This window comes from Cydia splendana, chromosome Z, assembly GCF_910591565.1.
Source record: "Cydia splendana chromosome Z, ilCydSple1.2, whole genome shotgun sequence".
NCBI lineage: Eukaryota > Metazoa > Arthropoda > Insecta > Lepidoptera > Tortricidae > Cydia > Cydia splendana.
The window spans coordinates 45546419-45571649 of record NC_085987.1 but is presented as its reverse complement, the minus strand read 5'-3'; the positions used below and the strand labels follow the sequence as shown (position 1 = coordinate 45571649).

Here is a 25231-nt window from a genome sequence, read left to right as displayed (position 1 = left end):
TGCCACCCTGCCATGCTGTCATTGTGGATTTGATTGGTTTAGCTATTAACATGTAGGCAGGCACAGTGGCGTTCAAAACTGGATGGATAGAAGTCGACCGTAATGCCTTAATATGACGGTTGAAACATCTCCATACACTTTTGAACGCCAGTGTACATATATGACTACATACGTACATATAACTATAACTATACCTACAATGACACAAGCACGAGTCATCTCCCCGATAGCCGAGTAACGGAAGTGGTATAAAAACAACTGAACAACGTATTTCAACACGAAAACAGGTAACATTTATAATTTTTAATAGGTACAGTCGACGTCAAAAATATGTTTACACTTTTGCACCTTACTCCTTTGTAATAAGGCGAAAATTTTAAACATATCTTTGACGTCGAGTGTACATAAGGTGCCACTTTACCGCACTAGTGCGATAGTTAGAACATTACGTAACTATGTCGAAAACTTAAAGGGCCATATGTACTGTAAAACGTTGTACGATACACGTGCGAATAGATAATTCGCAACTCCCTTCGGTCGTGTTTTAATTTATCGTCACTCGTGAATTTCGTAATACAAAATATTATAAGTAGAGTAGACTCAAAATTTGGAAATTTGAGCCCATTGAACCCAAATAACAGATCAAAAATCAACATCCAAAAAAACAAATGAACAACGTACCCATTCCGAGGCGAAAACCGCGAAAACGGGTAAGAAAGATTTCTCAACTTTTGGTAACGTATGGGAATGGGAACTCAATTTTGAATTTGAACACAGAAGATTAAAGATCAAAAATGCATCAAAATATAAACCAAAAAGCTTAACAAACTCTTAAAAAACAAAATCAGGCAATAATACAAACTCAAAATTCGTATTTTTTTAACCCAAATCAAAATATTGAACCGCGGGATGTAACGCATTCAAAAACTAGGTCAAAGTGGCTTCGCTTTTGGCAAATCTGGACAAAACGGCATAATATTGTAACTGGAATAGGTATCATATTATTATAAACAATAATATTAATATTATAATAATATACTTAACCAAAACATTGTAATGCTAATATTATTAAATAACTACGAGTAAGTAAGACCTAGCTACGTTTAGTTTTGGTAACATTTTATGTTTGTGTTTGTAACAAAAATCATTTGTAGGTACGTGGGAAAAAATAAATAATAATTATTTCGCATCATAAGCAGTAACACAAAGATAAGTAATAAAGATAAGAACACAATTGGATGAGTCAGATTTCCAAGTGCGGTCGAAATGGACCCCTTAAAACACCCGCATCGAGTGTAAGAATCGAGTTAGACTCGACTAGCGCATAAACATTCGCAGCATTCGTTCGATATTTTTAGTTCTCTCGCAACCCATAAAGTAAACACTCGGCGCTTAGCGGCGTAAAGACGCCTCAGAAACGTTGTAAATGCATTTATTCCCATTTTAAAACGTCGAAATCAATTTTCCGGAGAAAAAATTGAAAATCGACCGTTCTCCTCACGCAGGCGTACTGACTCCAGACATATAGGTATGTATGTAGTAGTAACTCTACGCACGTTCGCACGGCATGGCACGCTTACCTGCTGCCAGTAGTCTTCTAGGGACAGTTTCCACTCGAAATAGCCAGTGTCGGTGACATCCTGGAGCTCACGAAATAGGTTCCCACTAGGTAACACATCCATCGCGATGACATGGGTTTACGAAACACGCGTGCGTTCGCGAGTGCGGCCCGCGCTGGACTGCTACTGTGTACTCGTAATCGGTGTTGCCAGCGTCCGCGCGCAGATTTCCGCGCATCTTTTTTTATTTATTTATTCCCTTGAACAAATAATTACGGTGGATGCAATTGGGATTTGACTGGAAATTGGATAGCAGTAATTGTTTAACAAAGGTAAATAATCGCACACCTAGATGTGATTACCTAGAATACCCACCTACTAACCAATTGAAAATGTTGAGTCTTTATGATTGTGTTACAAATGGTTGATTGTGGATAAGCTAATAGCGTAACAATGATTGGGATCGAGAAGTCATTGGCACTTGTGTTTATTAAATAAGGTTCAAAGTGCCAACCATTGGCGGAGTGCGGCGGGAAACAGGGTTTCATCAAATTGTCGGTTTTTTTGTTGATATAAAATGTACTCTTTTCACTCATGATGGCACGGTCATCCATCATCATCAACTCACAACCATGAGACACGAGTAGTTGATTTTTACATTGATATGATATAACAGAAAATATCTGGGAGACCGAGTTTTGCTCGGAAAACATATAAAAACTCAAAAATACACGTTTTCCCAGAGATAAGACCTAGCTAGATCGATTCATCGCCCCTGAAAACCCCCGTATAGCAAATTTCATCGAAGTAAAGTAAGTAAATAAAAAATAAATAAACAAGAAATGCTCGTTTAAAGGTATTACATACAGGGCCGGATTAACCCTAAGTCAAAGTAGGCAACTGCCTAGGGGCCCCGCCTCGGCTAGGGGGCCCCGGCGGCTCAGCGCGCACCAAATAAAATATTGTTCCAGCATACGGTCAAAATTCATGGGTATATTTTTTATTCTTATAATAACGAGTATGCTTTGTTATTGCTTTTTTTAACCATTCTTTAAATTAATGAAATACTGTAACAAAATTGAAGCAATACGTTACAGTTTAGTACCTATTGTAAAGTTGTAATAATAGGGGCTTTCAAGAAAAATGGTTCACTTTTTTCGAACAACCAACAACTTTTGGGGTATTTCGACTCAGAATCACGAGGACTATTGATTAAAACAAAGAAAGAAGACGAACGTGTCCCCAGTTTTTCATAGGAATGCTCGACCTTCAGCCTCTCTTTTTAACTCAATTTACCAATGGTTTGTGTTCCACATCTCCTACTTCAGCTTAGCCTTTGGCCTCGCTGCGCGAAACTCGGACTGCGGTCTCGCTTTTTAATACAATGGACATTGGTTCGTGTTTGTGCTCAACTATTTATCCTGAAGCCTGATGATGATGAAGCACGGCTTTGACTTCGCATGAAAGCTCGCCTCACTGGGGCACTTCGGACTTTTAGTCCCAGATGAAGATCGATACATTCGATACCCGGCCTTTAACACGCTTTAACAATTTGCGATATTGTTACCAAAAATTTTGCGCTCGCTGCGCTCGCGTATATTTTTGCTACTTTACTTGACCCTGTATTATCTACATGTTAGCTTGACTGGTGAACGAATAGAGTTAGACCAAGAAAAGTCTGCAATGATTTTGATAACATACGCAGTGCAAGTGTTATTTATACTTACGTCATAATTTCATAGAAGTTTTGACGTTTAAAATAACACTTATACTGCGAGTGCTATCAAAATTGTTGCAGGCTTAACTTGGTCTAACTCTAGTAATTTAAGTAATTTTAACATATGGAAATTATTTATTATTAGGTTGATTCTAATCATGTGGCTCGGCGTTAGGCCTTATGGTCGGACAATCGCTGTTCAGCCTCGCAAAATATTAACTATTGAGAAAATCAACTTTGCGGCACTAGTTTAACTTAGCCTTTAGCCTCGCTTAAAATTTGCCATTCGAGGTACATCTTTGCTCACATCTTTGGTAGTCCACTGGGAATTGGCCTTAAGCCCCATACTTGACGCGACGCGGAATCGGCAAAAACCGATAGTATAAAGCTTTATGTCCACGCAATAAGAGCGAACAAGACATCGTTCGATTTGGATCGGCTCGGCTGACGCCTGAAGATTGAAATTAAAAACGCAAACTTATTTCCCTGTACTGAATATGCTGCGTGCATAATTGACTGTAGGAGGCCCCGAGCCTCGCACTGCCTAGGGGCCCCGACATGCTTAATCCGGCCCTGATTACATAGATAGGTATACTCGTATCAATGTTTATTTTCCTTATTTAACATTGATAATTATTTAGTTTAATTGTAGAAATCTGATCAGTACCATCTTTGTTTTGGGGTCCCATGTTATGGCAGCAGCTCTTATTAGGTAGGTAGACTTGGGACAGACAGGATTTAATTTTAATGATAGTGACTTGCAGGCCAGTTCGAACGTGCACCTGACATCATACCGATATTTCTCTACCGGCGTCTCGCTCGCACATTACATGTACGGACAAGTCAGAGCAAAAAGAACAAATAATGTAGGTAAAGGTCGTTTTTATTAATCGTTATTTTAATTATTAGGGTTATATTTAAAGTTATTGCAAACAGAATAGAAACATGAATAATTTGATCTCGGAGTAATTAACAATGGAGCCGCCATTAACAGGCGTTCCCCTCTGTCGATATAGGCGGCCAATGGTCAACCACATGTCAACCATATGTATGGACTGACGTTTATCTGACATGACGTACCTATACATTTGATGTGCCCCTCCCCCGCAAAAAACGGCAGACTATTTTGTACCGAAAATTTTAGACATGGCGTCTCCGTTGGTTATATCCTCTAAGAATTTGATTATGGAACAGTTGGCGGTATTACTTCCTTAGCAAGAATCTAAGAACATCTTCATTTACATAAGTAACATACTAAAAAAACCAAATCCCTGCATATCAAAACCCCCTCAAAAATCCCGCATATTCCCCCGTCCCGTTCAACCTGGCATCCCCAGCGTTCCGAGTTTCCCCTCCCCACCCGCAACATCCTAAAGCATAGGTTAACAAAGAACAGAGAGAACACATATCGCTTTCTCTTTTTTTATCCTTTTTCTAGGGGACTTCTCAGGACGAATGGACAAACTTGTGTAAATCAGCGGCCAAAATTTGAACTAATCTAAACACATACCAAATTGCATACTTAGCGCGAAGGTGGCGACACCCTTGGCGGTATAGGTAAGTTTGTAAGGATCATCCAAAGGCAGAAAGATTTATGATTGAACATTTACGACTGTCAATTTGACAGAACGCTTTGAATTCGAATGTGGAACACCATCTTTTGGTTTATTAAGAATGGAGGCGTATTTTTTAGTAATTTTTACTTTTTTGAACACTTTTAATAACAAAACTTCCGTGAGACACAGACATATTAAATATATAAAGAACGGCTCACTCACGTATTTTTAGTCGAAAAACGCTCGACATGTTTTTTGCACACCTTAAAATCTGCTAACTTCGCTCCCCACTGGGTAATTGTGCCCCAACAGATTTTATACAGTGTGGAAAAAAAGTGTGGGCCCTGGAGGGAAAGTGCCTTAAAACCTTTAGTTAGCTCATTTGACTTAAAGGAAACTATGTTAGATTTTTAAAAAGAAACAAAACTGCAATCATAGTTTTTTTTTTAATTCGCTTGTCTCGCGCGAGAATCGGACCGACTAAAGATTCCAAAGAATAAACACTTGCTATTTTATTCTACTAGTCGATAAAGTTACGTTAATTATAACATTTCTCCATAAACATTAGGTCTTACGAGTGTAAGACCGATAGGATATTTTATGGATATTTTGTAAGATAGGCACTCGCCTATTAATCGTACAAAATATCCATAAAATCGAAAATCTAGAACCTACTGAAGAATATTTTTAGAGAAGCGAAAGAAAAAAAAAAGAAATATCTTGGAATACAGTTTAGTTACATTTTAAAAAATAAAAGAATGTTTCCTTTAAAAGTACAATGAGCTAGCTTAATGGTGGGAAAGAGGGGAGGTCTTTGCCAAGCAGTGGGACACTTATACGCTAGTAAAAAAACCGGCCAAGTGCGAGTCGGACTCGCGCACGATAGTTTCCGTACCATTACGCAAAATTTTTTTGAAAAAACGGCAAAAAAATCACGTTTGTTGTATGGTAGCCCTTAAATATTTATTATATTCTGTTTTTAGTAAGTATTTGTTGTTATAGCGGCAACAGAAATACATTACTTACTGTGAAAATGTCAATTGCCTATCACGGTTCATGAGATACAGCCTGGTGACGGACAGAGGGACAGACAGACAGACGGACAGCGGAGTCTTAGTAATAGGGTCCCGTTTGTACCCTTTGGGTACGGAACCCTAAAAAGGTTAAAAGTCTAACCGATAATTCTAAGTCTTATTATGTAAAAAATTGCACCTGTGACTTACGTACACACATTTATACCCACAATTTACATACGTAAAACATTTTTGATAATCAATTTTAACCTTTTAACTTAAAGGACCAGATCTTAAGGAATCCTCAATACAAGCCTCATTGCTACCTTATATTATATTCCTACAATAAATAAATAATCGTATTATCACCACACCAGCTTGTAAAGGCTCCCTTTATTCTTCAAAAACGGATGAGAAAGTTGCATTTTATCCACAAGAGATGGCTATTTTGCTACTTAAGATGTTTGTGAGATAGGAGGGTGGGAAAATGACAGTTTTGCGCTGGGGTACGCTCTAGTTCCCAATTTGTAGGTAACCATCTATTTTAGGCTTTAAACATAGATCTCTTTTTACCAATAGATGTCGCATATGAGATCTGGCGTGTGGCATTTGTTAAACATTAAGCAGGCCACTGACGAGCCTTCCAAATGGATGCCATTACAATGAATTCATCTAAATGGACGGCATCCTAATATTAAACATTGGACGTTTTTGACATTCACGGATCGATTTTGGATTGCAGCCACGCTATTTGGACTGTTGGAAGGCTCGTCAGTGGCCACCTTTACAGTGGTATTATACTCGTATATACCTCTCTCGTCGAATGATGATATCTATGACAGAGTTCCTCCAAGTACCTTTAGGTTGGACCACAGAATAAATAATAGTACTAGGTACAGAAGACTCACTCTCTAACAAAACGCGTCTGTTACGATCAACACAGATATGGCCACTAAGTGGCGACATCAGCGCCACGCGCGGCTTATGGCTTTCCCCAAAATTGGGGCCGAATGGATGTACTTTTAGCTACCTCTAGCAAAGCGACGAAATCGCGGAGTGAGCCACGCCTGGTTGGACTTAATTTTAAAAATAGTTGAAGAAATATGTTTTTACTGTATTGTTATTATGTTTATAAACCTCCAACACACGTCCACAAACATTTTACGTGACAGGTACTTCTTATAGTAAAAAACCGGGCAAGTGCGAGTCGGACTCGCGCACGAAGGGTTCCGTACCATAATGCAAAAAAAAACAAAAAAAAAGCAAAAAAAAAAAACGGTCACCCATCCAAGTACTGACCACTCCCGACGTTGCTTAACTTTGGTCAAAAATCACGTTTGTTGTATGGGAGCCCCATTTAAATCTTTATTTTATTCTGTTTTTAGTATTTGTTGTTATAGCGGCAACAGAAATACATCATCTGTGAAAATTTCAACTGTCTAGCTAGCACAGTTCGTGAGATACAGCCTGGTGACAGACGGACGGACGGACGGACGGACGGACGGACGGACGGACGGACAGCGAAGTCTTAGTAATAGGGTCCCGTTTTACCCTTTGGGTACGGAACCCTAAAAAACCGGCCGAGTGCGAATCGGACCTGCGCACGGATAGTTCCGTACCATTAAGCAAAAAACCGGGCAAGTGCGAGTCGGACTCGCGCACGAAGGGTTCCGTACCATAATGCAAAAAAAAAAAAAAACGAAAAAAAAAAAAGCAAAAAAAACGGTCACCCATCCAAGTACTGACCACTCCCGACGTTGCTTAACTTTGGTCAAAAATCACGTTTGTTGTATGGGAGCCCCATTTAAATCTTTATTTTATTCTGGTTTTAGTATTTGTTGTTATAGCGGCAACAGAAATACATCATCTGTGAAAATTTCAACTGTCTAGCTATCACGGTTCGTGAGATACAGCCTGGTGACAGACAGACGGACGGACGGACGGACGGATGGACGGACGGACGGACGGACGGACAGCGAAGTCTTAGTAATAGGGTCCCGTGTTACCCTTTGGGTACGGAACCCTAAAAACGGCAATAAAAATCATATTTGTTGTATGGGAGCCTCATTAATATATTTATTTTATCATGTTTTAAGTATTTGCTGTTATAGCAGCAACATCTGTGAAAATTTCAACTGTCTAGCTATCACGGTTCATGAGATACAACCTGGTGACAGACAGACAGACGGACAGTGGAGTCTTAGCAATAGGATCCCGTTTTTACCCTTTGGGTACGGAACATTAAAAACTAAAAATGAACTGTTATAGGAATCATCATTCGGCACGATAAGTATAGTAGGTACGTATAAAATCCTTCGCGGCGCCGATAAATGCATCCTTTATTTATATAAAAATAAGGCCATAGGTAACATTGATAACGGGGTTTTATACATACACGAGCGATACCTAGTATTACTATTATTTATTCTGTGTTAGCTACCCGCCCCGGCATCGCACGGGTTACACAAAACCTTAACAAATTATACACCTAAACCTTCCTCAATAATCACTCTATTGATAGGTGAAAAACGTATGAAAATCCGCTCGGTAGTTTTTGAGTTTATCGCGAACATACATACACACAAACAGACGGACGCGGCCAGGGACTTTGTTTTATAAGGTATATGTATATAGTGATAACCTATATTCTACGTTAATCGCACGGACGAGCGTGAATGAGCGTTAAACTTTACTTAAGGAAGTACTCGTTTAATAACGTAAAATGCAACCCACTGGGTAATAGTGCTCCAATGGTTAATATATGTATATATTAAAACTATATCACAACATTATAGTAGTGGTAGTCTACTTTAAATCGTCATTTACAATCATACATACATAGTATAGGTACCACAATATGGAGGAAATATTGGAGCCAAGTTAGGCATTTTACATTTCACATTGAAATGCGAGATCTAGTGGAATGCTATCCACGGCCTCAGGTGAGGGGTCAGTTGTCAGGCTCATCGCATTTAGCGGCCGGGCAGAAATAACTGCTTATGCCCCTAGGGAGAAAAGTTGCTATTTACGGCACAGGTCGAATTTTGACGAGAATATATTGGAGTGCATGACTGTGGGCGTGTTGGGATTTGTGGGTCAAAAAGGTTTAGGGAAACAGACGTCTTTCCTGTGGACAGTACATATAAATATGTACCTACATTGTATTTACTGTACATATATTTATGTAGGTACAGTAAATATAAAAGTGGAAAAATTACTGCCTTGGGTCATGGCTCCTCTACAAGACTACAAGATGGGCCAACGCCGGCCAATCCAAGGGACGCATTTATGCGTTAGAGGGAGCAAGTGATATTGCTATCTCATTCTACCGCATCGCTGCGTCCCTTGGAGTGGCCGGCGTTGGCCCATCGTGTAGAGGAGCCATTAGACGAACTCACGGCTTCTGGATTCAAGTGTCACCAAGGCAGTAATTTTTCCACTTATAAGGGAAATTTTTATGGAAGATTAAATTTGTTTGAACGCCATTTGACTTTGATCATTATTATTTCACTGATATATGTTAACTTGTTAAATATTTATTATACAAGCCTATACCACCAACGTATACTAATACGTCCAAGACCACCGGTGGACGGGCAGCAGCGTCCCTCAAATTCGGTGAACTCGACTGCGATCGCCAACCCGCCTGCCAAGCGTGGTGATTATGGCATACACCCCCCAAAGGGGGAGGCCTATGTTCAGCAGTGGACGTCTTATGGCTGGGATGATGATGATGATGATGAAGCCTATACCGCCTATACGGTGTCCCACTGCTGGGCAAAGGCCTCCCCCCTCGATCTCCATTCGTCTCGGTTTTGAGCAATCTCCGGCAGATATGCGTCCAGGTCGTCCCGCCATCTCCGTCGGGGCCTACCAGATCCTCGCCCGTCTTTCGGCACCCATACCGTGGTTATTTTGGCCCAACTCTGTGGGTGCAATATTAATATTAAATATTAAAGCCATCTATTCGAGAGTATAGGCTGAAGGTTATGGCGCCATCGCTCGAAAAGATTGCTCCATACCTTTGGCCTAAGTCGAGTAGATGGCGTTAATATTAATAGGTATTTAATAAGTTAAGTTAACACATATCAGTGAAAGAATAAGGTTCAAAGTCAAATGGCGTTCTAGCAGTTTTACGTTCTGTCGAAAGATGGCAGTAGATTTACAGTGGCTACATAATTTACTTTGATGATCCGCTCCTATACACTCTATTCTCTTTGGAAATAGTGTCTTGAAAATAACTGCGGTCTTGGGTTATCTAATATTTTTTTGCTTTATTTCGTGAATTGTGTGAATCTATAATACCTTTAAACGAGCAATACTTGTTTTTTTATATATTAAATATACTCGATGAACGCCGTAGCTAAAATGATACAATTCATAAAAATATAAATTATAGGAATGTCGTGAGGTGTGACACTTTCCAATTCAAATCTGACTGACTGTTCCGCTCAGGGTGCCAGCCCATTTGGGCTGTCACCAGGATCAGCCAGGAACCTATCCATTAAAACAGCTGTTCGGGTCATTCAAATAAAAATTATTGTATCGCAGCCAAACACACACAAGCATACGAGTAGACTATTTCAATACCTGACATGCCTACAAACGCAGCCGTCATAAATTCATAGTCTGCGACATATATATTTCTCTCTCTGATCTCGGAAACGGCTCTAACGATATCGATGAAATTTGCTATATCGGGGTTTCCGGGGGCTATAAATCGATCTAGCTAGGTATTATCTCTGGGAAAATGTGCATTTTTGAGTTTTTATATCTTTTCTGAGCAAAGCTCCGTCTCCCACATATTTTATTTCAAATACAGGAAACATCCCTATTATTTCCGAACGTGAAAATGACGTGAGAAAAAATGGAAACCGTAATAGGAACAGTTGAGGCTTGAGCCTTTTAAAGGAGTCAGATTTCCATTTCCCACAGTTTAAGATATCAACCGAAGTACGTTGGCCTATGTTCTAACCTAACCATTATATTTACAAAGCTCAGCTTACGCTGGTCGCATCTCATTCGCGGTAAAAGGGACTTAAGTCGATTAAAGTTTGAGTATTCAAATTTCCACCCTAAGCGGATGGTGTTAAGATCCTCTCTGCTACTGTTTTGAGCTCCTGATACGTCACTACGTTAATTTTCTCTTTGGCCTGGTCATATGCACTTCTCGGTCTTCCTCTGCCTCTCTGTTTTTCTATTCTGCCTTCAATTATAGACTTTATGTAAGTATCGTGACGTATCAGTACGGTTACCATCAGTTTGTCACTGACATAAACGCCGTCGAGAACGTAATTTACTTTCTATACATCCCGTTTGCACTAATATGCGAGTGCGAGCGAGATGTATAGAAAGGAAATTACGTTCTCGACGGCGTTTATGTCAGTGACAAACTGATGGTAACCGTACAGGTGCCCCACCATGTTTCCCCTTCTGTTTTCAATTGTTCTTAGCAGAGATCTCTTCTCACCTACCAAATTTAATACTTACTATAGAAAATATATTTACGCATATTTTTTACGTAAAAAATATTTTTATTAATGTTGTATGTTGTGTAGAGGAAAATGGAGATTACGTTTGTATAATACCAAAATCTCTAGGTCCATAGGTCGGTCGGTCGTGTTTTAATTTATCGCTAGTCGTTGCTGCAAATTTACTATTTTTCGCACTTGTATCGTAATATACTATTCCAATAGTTATTTACGATACAAGTGCGGAAAAGAGGAAATTACCTATTCGCTCGTGAATCGTACAACGTTTTACAGTACATATGGCCCTTTAAACTTTTGACATACGCACGAAAAGTGCTATGTAAAGTAGCACTTTTTGAGCAACTGTATTAAAAACTCTTTTACAGTACATATGGTGCTATTTTCCCGCACTAGTGCGTAAAGCGCGCTTTCCGTGCGTATGTCAAAAGTTTAAAGGGCCATATGTACTGTAAAACGTTGTACGATACACGTGCGAATAGGTAATTCGCATCTCGTGTCGAATATATCGCCACTCGTTTCGAATTTCCTCTTTTCCGCACTTGTATCGTAAATAAACATTTTCAATAAAAATACAATTCAAGATTGTTTACCCTTTTTCTAACGCTAAAAAAACAAGGTATAGTACACTCGCTTTTACGTTGCTTTAGTTCCATGAATGGAGTCACGGTGCGCGCGCGCATCGCGAGGACAACAATAGCCCCGTCTCGCTCTGGCGGTCGGTGTTGAGGGAGAGGGATGAATATAACGGTGCGCATACCTCGCTTGCGTACTACGTACAGGTTACTGTGGGTACAGAGATTGCAAAGTGCAATGTACATGTGCATACAAACATGTAGGTACATATAATATATCCAGTGATCATCAAAAGTTCCCGAAATACCGGGATCCCGTCTGTTTAAACGCATTTATCAAAACCGGTAATTTTTAATGCAATACCGGGATCCCGGTATTGTCAAAAACAAGGAAAATGTGCCGAATATAACGATTAAAATCCATTAAAATGATTAAATTCGCTTATATCAAGAAGATTACATGCCCATTTAATAAAAGAAGATCATTTAATTGAAACATGATTCGTGCATACGTGTTACATAAATATTTTGTGATGAATTCTGATGTTCGGGATATGATATTAATATAATTCGTTCTTAAAGTTATATCAAAAAGTGGAAAGAAATGAGCAAGGAATTGTATTATGGCAAAATATTGTTTGGTGGAAAATTTGAATACTTATAGGTATATTCGCTGGTTTATTAGGTTGAAATAAAAATGTGACTGGTGAAGTCAACAAGGCGGATTAAATGATTGCCAACCTGGCGGCTTAGCTGTCACGTTCTAACAAGTATGTAAGTGCGAAAGGGACGCGCATAGTGATAGTCGATAAAAATGGAACCGTGCTGAGCCCGCTGGAGGGTGAAATGATAATTATTACAGATGGCGATTATTGTTTAATATCATAAGGACATATATATCTGGTGTTACAGTGACACTTTTTTTAGTGGGCCGGATAGTGGGCCACTATCCGGTAAACGGCCGGATGTCAAAAAAATGACCGGATAGGCCGGATACCGGATAGTAACCGAATATCCGGTGCATCTCTAATAAGTACTGTATCTGCAGTGTACCTAATCTTTTACTCTGAATGAATATTCCAGATTTTCTAGAATCTAGTAATGTAGTTGTATAGTAATGTATTAGCTGACTATCGGCGCGATTCGGGAAATGAATTAGAGATTCACTAGATATGAAATAGTAAAGATATGTGACGTTCCACGGCAAAAGGTGGCGGTTGGCGCTTACGATATTATTAACGCCGCTCCAATATTATTGCGGCCGCCATAAGGTACCTTTTGTCTTGGAACGTCACATATCTTTACTATTTCATATCTAATGAATCTCTAATTCATTTCCCGAATCGCGCCGTATCTATTAACAGTATAAACTGCAGCTGTAAACTTATACCTAGTGTTTGAATAAAGAATAAAGTACCTGTAGTGCACCTAATCTTTTAGTCTGAATGCATTAAATATTCCAGATTTTCTAGAATCTAGTGCATCCTCCTGAATGCATCATTACGTTGAGATGCACTTGCAGTGATGCATTTCATCGCAACTCGGTGCAAGTAAGATGATTGGGCTATGCTCGTACAGTCACCTGCAATAATATGCTACACAACGAAGGCCGCAATAATATCTGACACGATGTTATTTGGAGTTTGTAGAGCCACAAGAGCGTGTCACATATTTTTGCGGCCTTCGCAGAGTTACATATTATTGCAGGTGACTGTACCTAAAACGGGAAAGTTATTTATTATGGTATGGCGTATTGGAGTAATTATTTAAGTATTTTAAATAAACATAAAAAAAATTGATATAAGTTTTCGGGCAAAAAAAATATTTTTGGTACAAGCTTATATCGCTGACTGTACTTTTCTTTCCTCATGCAACTAATAATCATCGAGACAATTCTAACAACCCCAAACACAACTAGTTTGCTTTGTTTTATCACAGAGTTTCCATGGCATGGCCATAGGCCACCTCCTGTCTCCATCATCAAGTTAGCTCCATGTCATCATAATATTGCATTGTCATCAGATTTACAATGCTAAAGTTCAGCTCAATCGGAAATCGGGAAGTGGGTCAAAATTATTGAAGTTTATCAAACTTCATACTTCAATAAATTCAACCCACTTCCCGATTTCCGATAGCATCCATAACTCAGGTACAAATATTCGTGACAAACTCACAAATCAATGCCCTTACCGGGATTCGAACCCGGGACTTCCTGCTTCGTAGGCGGGGTCACTACCGACTTGGCTAGGAGGCCGAATGTAAGGCCTTCAAAAATATGTAAACACGATATTCTTAACATTTCTCATTAGGTGTTATCGAGGTTCTCCTGTATACATTTTCAATATGAACCTTACTCCGTTGTAATAAGATATAAAATGTGTCCTTTTTCACTTTGTCCGACGTCACTTTGGGTTTAAATCCAGGTGATAGGTTATCAGTGTATTGACCCATTTGAAACCGGTCATAAAAAGGTGCAGGTGAAACAAATTGATAAAACTGCACTTTAACCAAACAAGTGGAGTGTTAAGGTGCAGTGAGTCCAGAGCCCGTACCATGGAGTCACTGACAGTGTCAAAACTGACATATACGCTAACGTCTACGTAATTTACTTTCTACACATCTCGCTCGCACTAATATGCGAGTACGAGCGAGTTGCATAGAAAGTAAGTTACGTTCTCGATAGCGTTTAAATGTTAGTGCCAAACTGGTGGTACCCACACTGGTCCTGCTCCGAGCTCTGGGCGGACGGCCGTGCGCGCCCAAAAGTTGCTATTGAATTGTTTTTATTAGTTATTTTTAAGAAAAAAGTACTTAACATGCAATAATAAAATTTACGCATTTTAAGAAGCAATTTTCATGTTAATTGAGTTTTTGCAATAATAGTTACTTATTTATGGTGCGTTTTAGACTTATGTTCCTGATTTTTTCCTATCGACCGAAAGTTGTTTAATCAAGTTTCGAATCGGTGAACTTACTAGGAAAAGGCCTCAATATTGCTATTAATATTTTTTGGCAACCGTATTGTGGACGCCTATCGCGAATTTATTTTATTACCTTTATTTACAGAGGTTTTTGATTGTGTCCGACCGAAACATGTTTTTTTGCCGAAACCGAAACCGAAACCGAATGTTCGGCTTTGGCTCTAGTTTCGGCCGAAACCGAAACCGAAACCGAAACATTTGTAGACTTGTTAAAATCGTTGAAAAAATGTCATAAAACCGCTTTTACACAAATATTATGGGGCTGTCAACACCCAATGTCCTTGAAATTGATGTTACTTAAGCAGTCTTTTAAGAAAATTACTAGAGTTAGACCAAGATAATTCTGCAACGATTTTGATAACACACGCAGTACGCAGTGCAAGTGTTATTTTAAACGTCAAAACTTCTATGAAATTATGACGTATAAATAACATTTGCACTAGTTGCACTGCGTAGGTATGCTATCAAAATCATTGCAGAATTTTCTTGGTCTAACTCTATTCATTCACCAGTCAAGCTAACATGTAACAGGGTCAACCAAATTTTTTTTGCGAAATTTATGCGAAATTTTTTGTTATCAATATCGCAAGGCCGGGTACCGATCTTCATCTGGGCCTAAACGTCCGAAGTGCCCCAGTGAGGCGAACTTTCATGCGAAATCAAAGCCTTGCTTCAAGCTTCAGAATAAGTAGTTGAGCACAGACTCCAACCAATGTCCATTGTATTAAAAAGCGAGACCGCAGGCCGAGCATGGCGCAGCGAGGCCAAAGGCTAAGCTGAAATAGAGGATATGTGGAACACAAACCAATGGTAAATTGAGGTAAAAGTAAAAAGTGAGGTCGAGCATTCGTATGAAAAACTGTACTGGGGACACTTTTAAGGGTTTTTTCTTCGTTTTAATCAATAGTCAACTGTTCAGCCTCGCAAAATATTAACTATTGAGATAATCAACTTTGCGGCACTAGGGGTCATCCATTAATTACGTCACACGAATTTCTAGGTTTTTTGACCCCTCCCCCCCTCCTTGTCACACTTGGTCACATTTGGCAAACCCCTCCCCCCTGGTGTGACGTCACATTTCTTCAACGAAATCGGCAAATATTTATTTAATATTTTATCAAAATATTTTTGACAAAGGAAATATTAGTCATTTTATAACCCAAATGAAGTTAAAGTGACGTCACAAAGTTTATGACTCCCCCCTCCCCCTTGTCACAACATGTCACATTTTCTTGACCCCTCCCTCCCCCTAAACGTGTGATGTAATTAATGGATGACCCCCTAGTTGAGCGTAGCCTTTAGCCTCGCTTAAAATTTGCCATTAGTGGTAGATAGAAAAATGACTGAATAAGTGAGTGAATAAGAGCGAAAAAGACATCGTTCGACTCGGGCCGAGCTGATACTCGACCAACGCCTGATGATTGAAATTAAAAACGCCAACTTATTTCCCTGTACTGAACAACAGAACATGCTGAATGCAGAATTAACTGTAGGGGGCCCCGAACCTTGCACTGCCTGGGGGCCCCGACATGCTTAATCCGGCCCTGCTTAAAATCACCATTAAACGGTTCTAATGTCTTTATTTTTTTGACTTACGGCAAAAATTCCGGGATTACGCGAAGAAGATGATGTGTTTTCATATTATTCTCTTGCCCAGGGCCCAGTAACATGCGACAGTGCTATCTCATTCACTCCGGTACCATTAGACAGTGTGCGCGTTATATGTATTGACATTAGGTATTGACAGCCTCTTAAGAATGCGTCGACCGTCCAGTGGCGCCCTCATTAGTGGAATTGTGTTTTATAATAAACCAATTAATTTCTGTACCTATACATGAATACATGAATGGTATTAATATTGTTGTCCTACCTATTCCGCAACTTTTGGTCGTTGTCCGAAGTACCATTTCGGAAGTTTCGGCCCGGCCGAAAGGCTCGGCCGTTTTTTGGCCGAAACCGAAACTACAGCCGAAACATGATTTTTTGGCCGAAACTGGCCGAAACCGAAACCGAAACCGAACCTTCGGTCGGACACTAGTTTTTGACACAGGTTTCGCTGGTCGTCTATAAATGTGAGTTAATATGTGTTCACAACGCGAAAGTTTTAAATCCATACTAATATTATAAATGCGAAAGTGTGTCTGTCTGTCTGTCTGTCTTTCTGTCTGTCTGTTACCTCTTCACGCTTAAACCGCTGAACGGATTTAGTTTAAATTTGGCATAGAGATAGTTTGAGTCCCGGGGAAGGACATAGAATAGTTTTTATGTCGGAAGTCATCCCGGAAGAGAGTGCAAAGGGGGGTGGAATTGAAAGAGTTAATTAATTGCCTAATAATTGAAGTAAGCAATGCGCGAATTAAATGATTGCTGTTTGCATTATCCAGGCGCTATATCTACTTTAGCTGCTGTCACTAATTCCACGCAGACGAAGTCGCGGGCAAAAGCTAGTATTATATAAACCGTATTGTGATCTAAAAAAAGCGCTACGATTTATCGGAACTCTGCTGGCTGAACCCACTGCGCCTTAACATAATCTATCTCTGAACGCTGATTTTAGTTTTGTTTACTAAATAATGTAATATGTACAAATAAAATAGAGCGAGTAGATGTTTTGTAAGGTGCAGGGGGAAATTTAGACTGCGGGGTAATTTAAACTAATCTAAATATCTTCCATTTTTTACATTATTAACTAGAGTCACACACAACACACACAACACATCTTTTCCGCTATCTGGACATATATGGCAGTCTAGTTAATAATGTAAAACATGGAAGATATTGCGATTAGTTTAAATTATCCCGCAGTCTAGATTGCCTCCAGCACCTTATATAAAACATCTGTCTAAAGCTAAACTAATCATGTCTAATATTTATTTATATATCATTATACCCTGTACCAAAGAACATATACATTTACTGGCATCTTTCGACAGAAGATTAAATTTGTTAGAACGCCATTTGACTTTGATCCTTATTCTTTCACTGATATGTGTTAACTTGTTAAATATTAATATTAACGCCATTTACTCGAGAGTAGACTGAAGGTTATGGCGCCATCGCTCGAAAAGATTGCACCATACCTTTGGCCTATAGTCGAGTAGATGGCGTTAATGTTAATATTTAATAAGTTAACACATATCAGTGAAAGAATAAGGATCAAAGTCAAATGGCGTTCTAACAATTTTATGTTCTGTCGAAAGATGGCAGTAAATTTACAGTGGCTACATAATTTACTTTAAAATAAAGCCCCCCGCCGCGTCTGTCTGTTTGTTTGTGTGTATGCATGTTCGCGATAAGCTCAAAAACTACTGAAAGGATTTTCATGCGGTTTTCATCTACCTATCAATAGAGTGATTCTTGAGGAAGGGTGTAAAATTTTATAAGGTTTTGTGTAATCCGTGCGAAGCTTATGAAACAAAATGTAGCATATGTGCTGATACGGCCTTTTTAACGCGTTATACATAAGTATTATGACTTTTATGAGTTTACAGGTGCCATAGTTGAAAGTCTAATGAATCTTCATGAATAACATTCAGAAGTAAAAGGTATAAATACAAGTCTTTGTAAAATATATATTATATTTCGGACAATACAATCCATAGTTGTTAGTTAAAAACTTACAAATGGACTTAAATAATAGTTTATAAGTTTTATTACTACTTACGGCCTTCGACTTTTCATTGTAATTACGGTAAAGTGCGACATGAAATAGTATAAATTAATAAATTGGAACTAAAAAAATCTTTACTAAATTGTTGCTATGTTTAAGCATTTTACGTCAAAAATGTGACAGTTACGTAGTGGCGCCCTCATTTATTTTCTACTATTTTATGTCGCGCTGTACCTATGGTTTACTGGGAAAAGGGTGAAAAGAACTTTGATTCAATACGTTTAATCTTACAAAAATTTAAAAATCTTAATACTGTTTTATATATTTTATCTCTACTCTTAGAGAGACCCCACACTAGCGTCTTTTGGTTTTGAGTGTTTTTTTTTATTAATATTATAGGACATTCTTACACAGATTGACTAAGTCCCACAGTAAGCTCAAGGAGGCTTGTGTTGTGGGTACTCAGACAACGATATATATAATATATAAATATGTACTTAAATACATAGAAAACAACCATGACTCAGGAACAAATATCTGTGTTATCATACAAATAAATGCCCTTACTGGGATTCGAACCCAGGACCATCGGATTCACAGGCAGGGTCACTACCCACTAGGCCAGACTGGTCGTCAGTTGCGAGGGCGTCTCGGCGTTTTAGTCAGCGCGTTGGAAAATGGCGTCTCTGCGCAGTTGCGCCAACGTTGCGTCGAGCTGCAGCTATAGAGTTGACTAGACGCTGACGCTCGGGAGGCGCTAGTGTGTTTCTAAATGACAAAAATTTTAGCGTTCCGTACCCAAAGGGTAAAAACGGGACCCTATTACTAAGACTCCACTGTCCGTCTGTCCGTCTGTCTGTCACCAGACTGTATCTCATGAACCGTGACAGCCAGACATTTAAAATTTTCACATATGATGTATTTCTGTTGCCGCTATAACAACAAATACTAAAAAGTACGGAACCTTCGGTGGGCGACTCCGACTCGCATCTGTCCGGTTTCCTACATTACGTTATAATTAATATATTAATATAACAACTATTGTTTAACCGAGGCGGGCTCTCGCACTGCGTGCCTATGCACGTGACAGCTAAAGTTGCCCGCCAGCTAGGTACGCGAATACCGGGCGCTATACCAGGCCTTTGTGGCTGGTACTTTGCATATACCAGGCCTTTGTGGCTGGTACGTTGCATAACTTGCATATTACTGAATAGCTTAATTTTCAACCTCATTTTTGAGGTGTTGAAGGAAAGTTGGAATAGTTTGTGAAAATTTGTGATAGCTGGTTTTCATGATAATGGGATTTTGCCCGCGAGTCCGTCTGCGTGGTACCTCCTGTTAGTAATTTGGGTAGCTTATTTTTTATAAAATCTGCCTTATATTGATTTCCCATACAAACTTCCATTCATCCCTTTTATCATCTCCTAAAGGCATAACTTGGAGGAGGCCTTGGTCCAAAAACGGACAAACCCACATCAAAATACTACTAGTAAAATTTAGTTTTAATTTCTTTTCTCTGTAACTTTATTTCAAACAAATGCATAAAACTCTAAATTTTTTTGTAACATTTTTATTTGGAAAATAAAAGGCTTTTATGTATTTATTTAATTGGTTTAACCCTTTAGGGTAACATTCCATTTCCAACGACAGCTGCACTACTGTCAATTTTACTATGGAAATTGACAATGACAGCGACGCTTTCAGTACCTGCCGGTAGTGCAGCTGCCGTTAAAAATGGAATGTTACCATTAGTCCGTAGCGGCAACATACTTGCCATCATACTTAAAACAAAAACGCATCTCTACTATAAGAATTACGGTCCGAAATCGAATGACTAGAACGGAATGTCAAATGGTTAAAGGGTTAAAATCAGTGTTGCCAGGGCTCTGGAGTCATAAGTTACGTTTCGTTTCCCTAAAAGTCACGTTTTTGCTGCTCAAGTCACATTTTTATATTATTGTATTGTATGGGTAGGTAAATCGATTTTGTTAGAAGAAATTCAGAAAATAATATATTTCACAAAAAATCTACTAACCTTTTATGATGTTTCCTCAAAAGGAAAAAACGGAACCCTTATAGGATCACTCGTGCGTCTGTCTGTCTGTCCGTCTGTCACAGCCTATTTTTACGGAAACTACTGGACCAATTAAGTTGAAATTTAGTACAAATTGGTGGAAATTAGTGACCCAAAGACGGACATGTAAGTCATGTAACGTAAACAAATGAATTTTAAGCATGGGGGCTACTTTTGGGGGGTCAATGAGAAAGTTAAAAAATTAAGATTTTCAATAACCCAAGCAAATTAGAAAAATCTGCGGAAATAATTCGTGTAATAGTTTTGAAAATTGCTTACAGGTATACCTTGTGGTGTCCAGATAAACATACTAAAAGTCCTCGAGGGTAGGGGGTGTGCTGAGAGTGCAGGGAGGGTTAAAGGTACCTTTTTTCTTCTTTTTGCTCATATCTCGAATATATGTACAAATAGCATTATAATTACTTCGGACAAAAATTTTATCATACAACAATTTCCTACAAATTTGGTTATGTTTATTTTTACTTTACGATCAATACTTTAGGAGCTTCAGGCTGTTAAAGTTAAATTAGAGCTAAAAAAAACCGGCTTAGAGCATGTCGGACCATGCTCAGTGTAGAGTTCCGTAGTTACCCGTCTGTCAAAATAGACTATTCGCAAAAACTCTAAAACAGCTATACCGATTAGGTTCGCTATATTTTTCCTTGAAAGTCTTTACTAAGCTATGTTTTTATGATTTTTTTCATATTTTTTGGACCCATGGTTCAAAAGTTAGGGAAACTAAAGGGGAAAACACAACTTTTTTGCTTTCAGATTATTTCCGAAAATATTAAGTTGATCAAAAAATGGTTCTTGAAGACCCGTATCCGTTTTAAAAGACCTATCTAACGACATCCCGCACTATAGGGTGGAAGCGAAAAAAAATTCATCCCCACTTTAATGTAGGGCAGCCACCATAAAAAAATATATTTTTCTAGTTTCTATTATTAAATTTGGCTTGAATATATAAATTTGTTACACTGACAAAGTCGTAAAATATAAACTAGAAAAAATATTTTTTTAGGGTAACTCCCATACATTAAGTGGGGATGATTTTTTTTCTCGCTTTAACCCTATAGTGTGGGGTGTCTTGGATAGGTCTTTTAAAATGAATAAGGGTCTTTAAGGACCATTTTTGATCAACTTAATATTTTCAGAAATAATCGATCTGAAAGAAAAAAAGTTGTGTTTTCCACTTTAGTTCCCCTAGCATTTTAACCATGGCTCCAAAAAATATTTAAAAAATTTTGAAAGTAAAACTTAGTAAAAACTTTCAAGGAAAAATATAGCGAACCTAATCGGTTTAGCAGTTTTTGAGTTTTTGCAAATAGTCTATTTTGACGGACGGGTAACTACGGAACCCTACACTGAGCATTGCCGGCATGCTCTTGGCCGGTTTTTTTTTTAATATTATATGAGCAGGTCGATTAGCTTGCTTATCCTAAACTATTTTTTTTTATTTATGATGAACAATTACGCAAAAAACGACGTTTTCTTAAACCGTCTATTTTTTATCTCTTATTTAACTTTAACAGCCTGTAGCTCCTAAAGTATTGATCACAGAGTAAAAATGAACATAACCAAATTTGTAGAAATTATTGTGATAAAACTTTTGTCTGAAGTAATTACAAATGCTATTCGTACAGATATTCAAGATATGAGGTTAAAAGAAATGAATCATACACAAAAAAAAAAACTACTACTATCAAACTAAATGACACCGTCATGTCAAGGTAACAAGTCTCATCTTGCCACGACTATTATAATAAACATAATGGTGGATGTAACGTCAAGGTGTCAGTGCAAGTGTCAACTTGGGTGCGTTCACCGCGTTCCTAAATAATATAAATTGCAGAACTAAACTTGTCCAAAATTCAACTAGCTTAAAAGTCACAAAAATTGCCTCAAGATCGTAAGTCACGCACATGTCACACGAGAAGGCCAAAAGTCACGAAAAATGTGACTTTTGTGACCATCTGGCAACACTGGTTAAAATGCATAATGTTCCACGGCTATATATGGTCAGCGTTCAGTCTCTCACCGACCGCTGTATATATGGTTAAAAACGTTGGGATGTATTCTAAATTAATTATACGCGATATAATCCATTTGTACGTCGTTTTATTTCATGACTATAACTAATGCGCGTTTTCCCAGAGATAAGACCTAGCTAGATCGATTTTAACCGATCGATCGATCGACCGACCGATCCTCCTCCTCCATTATAGCAAATTTCAAAATTTCATCGAAATCGTTAGAGCCGTTTAAGGGCATTAGAATATCTGGGAAACCGAGCCTTGCTTTGAAAACATGTAAAAACTCAAAAATGTGCGTTTCCCCAGAGAAAATTTTATTAAGACCTAGCTAGATCGATTTTTCGCCCCCGAAAACCCCCATACAGCAAATTTCATGGAAATCGTTAGAGCCGTTTCCGAGATCCCCGAAATATATAAATAAACAAGAATTGCTCGTTTAAAGGTATTAGATTCATTTTATTTAAGTATATCGACTCTTAAGGGGCCCACTGATTAACAGTCCGCCGGACGGTATCGACCTGTCAGTTAGAACAAAATTTTGACAGTTCCGAACAACTGACAGGCATTACCGTCCGGCGGACTGTTAATCAGTGGGCCCCTTTACTGACTTACAATTTGCCCAGAATTTTCACATGATATTTCTCGTATAGTTCGTTTTTTTTAGCATTAACGATCCTGACATGTCTTTTTATTGATAAACACTTTTGAAAAACAAGTCACGGCCAATATGTAACAATTATGAATCATACACGAAGATCCCCGAAATATTAATAAATAAACAAAAATTGGTATTGAAGATAGTATACCTTTTTTTTTTTTTTTTTAAGAGGGGAAATGCGGGATGGTTATGTGGGACTCCCTGTTGTGGGCTGATGAGACCCCAGGTTTACCCACTAAAACCCCTCTGTTGCCGCCTCGCTGCTATATGGCGAGGTCCCAGGAACGCCGAAGTACTCTTCCGCAACCTCGCCAAGAAGATAGTATACCTACTCTATCCACATAAGCGCACTGGGCTACAACCGCGAATATCGAAGTTCGTCAATTGCGGGCATTTTTGTCTGTCACTCTAATTACGTTTTAATGAGATGAGTAAAAGAGAAAGATCCCCGCAATTTGCCAATTTCGGTCGTCGCGGTAGGCCCCCTGTTTGCTGGCGGGGGCTAGCATAAGACGCGGTCGCTTCCGGACACCCCGCAGTGAAAGCCCGCCGGCGCGTGCGCAAGGTAATTGCAATCTTACTTTAAACGCCATTTTAGCTCTGTGACACTTAGCGCCACTTGCACCATCCCACTAACCCGGGTTAACCGGTTAAACCTGGAGTTACCATGGTTACCAGTACAATATGACACTGGGTTAACGGTTTAACCGCTTAACCCCGTGTTAGTGGGATGGTGCAAGTGGGCCTTAAGGTGGCCACTGACGAGCCTTCCAACAGTCCAAATAGCGTGGCTGCAATCCAAAATCGGTCCGTGAATGTCAAAAACGTACAATGTTTAATATTAGGATGCCGTCCATTTGGATGAATCCATTGTAACGGAATCCATTTGGAAGGCTCGTCAGTGGCATGCTTTAGGCCCATTCCACTTACCCGGGGTTAAGCGATTAAACCGTTAACCCAGTGACTAATTGTACAGGTAACCATGGTAACTCCAGGTTTATCCGGTTAACCCCGGGTTAGTTGTAATGGTGCAAGTGGGCCTTAGATAAACTTAAAAGGGGACGAATTGACGTGACCGCTTCTCTTGTATAACTACGTCCGCCCAATGTACTCAAAAAAGGACAATTTTGTTCCCTTTTTCGGAATTCCTGGGCAGTTATGGTTATGACACAAGAAAGCGTTCTTTATTAAGCAGGATTAGGGCAGGATGAGGATACACGTAGTCATTTTCCTCTCTGGATATTAACATTACAGAAAATGTTTTTACGCATTTTAATGTATAGTTAGTAACCACAACTATGCCCCTATTGGTCTAAGAGCTAGCCACGACAATAGGTATGCAATTTATAGAGCAACGAAATCCCTCTAGTTAGTATGCCATACTATCCTTATTAATTAATCCGGGGAAGATCACGAGCAAATTGCACCTGACTCACAATCTATGCGTAAAGCAATTGTGAGTACTTCCTGCAGGCGCACAAGTGATTGTGTATTTTCATCACCTGGCACTACTTTTCCCTCAAATAAAACGCCTGGCATTGTTATATTTGAATTAAATACATAATTAGCTATTATATCACACCAAACACAGAGCTCTATAAATTGCACACTTTCACTTGATTTTACAACCACTTTGTTGCCCATCCACTCCCACACCCACCGCTAGACAGCTGCCCGGCGCCCTGATTAATTAATAATGATAGTATGACATACTAACTAGAGGGATTTCGTTACTCTATAAATTGCATACCTATTTCCGTGGCTAGCTCTCCGGCTATTTGATTTTTTTTTTCGATTTTTTTATTACTATTAATTTAGTGAGTTAATGAGCTTTTCAACACTTGTATGGAATTTGTTTTTTTCTCCGAATTTAAGCGAAGCGACGTTGTTGTGTTTCCATCCTCGTGCTAATATTAACACCCGAGCACGTGAAATATCCCAAAATTGTTGGAAAAGTGGAATTTTG

General features: G+C 38.9%; 2 protein-coding genes across 9 annotated transcripts in view; one reads left to right on the top strand and one right to left on the bottom strand.

The window, feature by feature from the left end:
* Nucleotides 1–1727, bottom strand: part of LOC134804098 (Krueppel-like factor luna) — a 104790-nt gene extending 103063 nt beyond the window's left edge. For all 7 annotated transcript variants that reach the window (XM_063777028.1, XM_063777033.1, XM_063777030.1 and 4 more), the window contains exon 1: nt 1581–1727. In XM_063777028.1, coding sequence (XP_063633098.1) covers nt 1581–1682 — 102 coding nt within the window. In that variant the 5' untranslated portion in view covers nt 1683–1727. The remainder of the gene's footprint in view (nt 1–1580) is intronic.
* Nucleotides 1–25231, top strand: part of LOC134804073 (probable cytochrome P450 303a1) — a 372282-nt gene that overhangs the window by 307238 nt on the left and 39813 nt on the right. Inside the window, exon 1 of one of the 2 annotated variants that reach the window (XM_063776974.1) lies at nt 23823–23830. The exons of the other annotated variant lie outside the window; for it this stretch is intronic. The gene's annotated coding sequence lies outside the window, so the exon portion shown is untranslated. Of the gene's footprint in view, nt 1–23822; nt 23831–25231 lie in introns of those variants that run through there. 2 annotated transcript variants of the gene reach the window in all.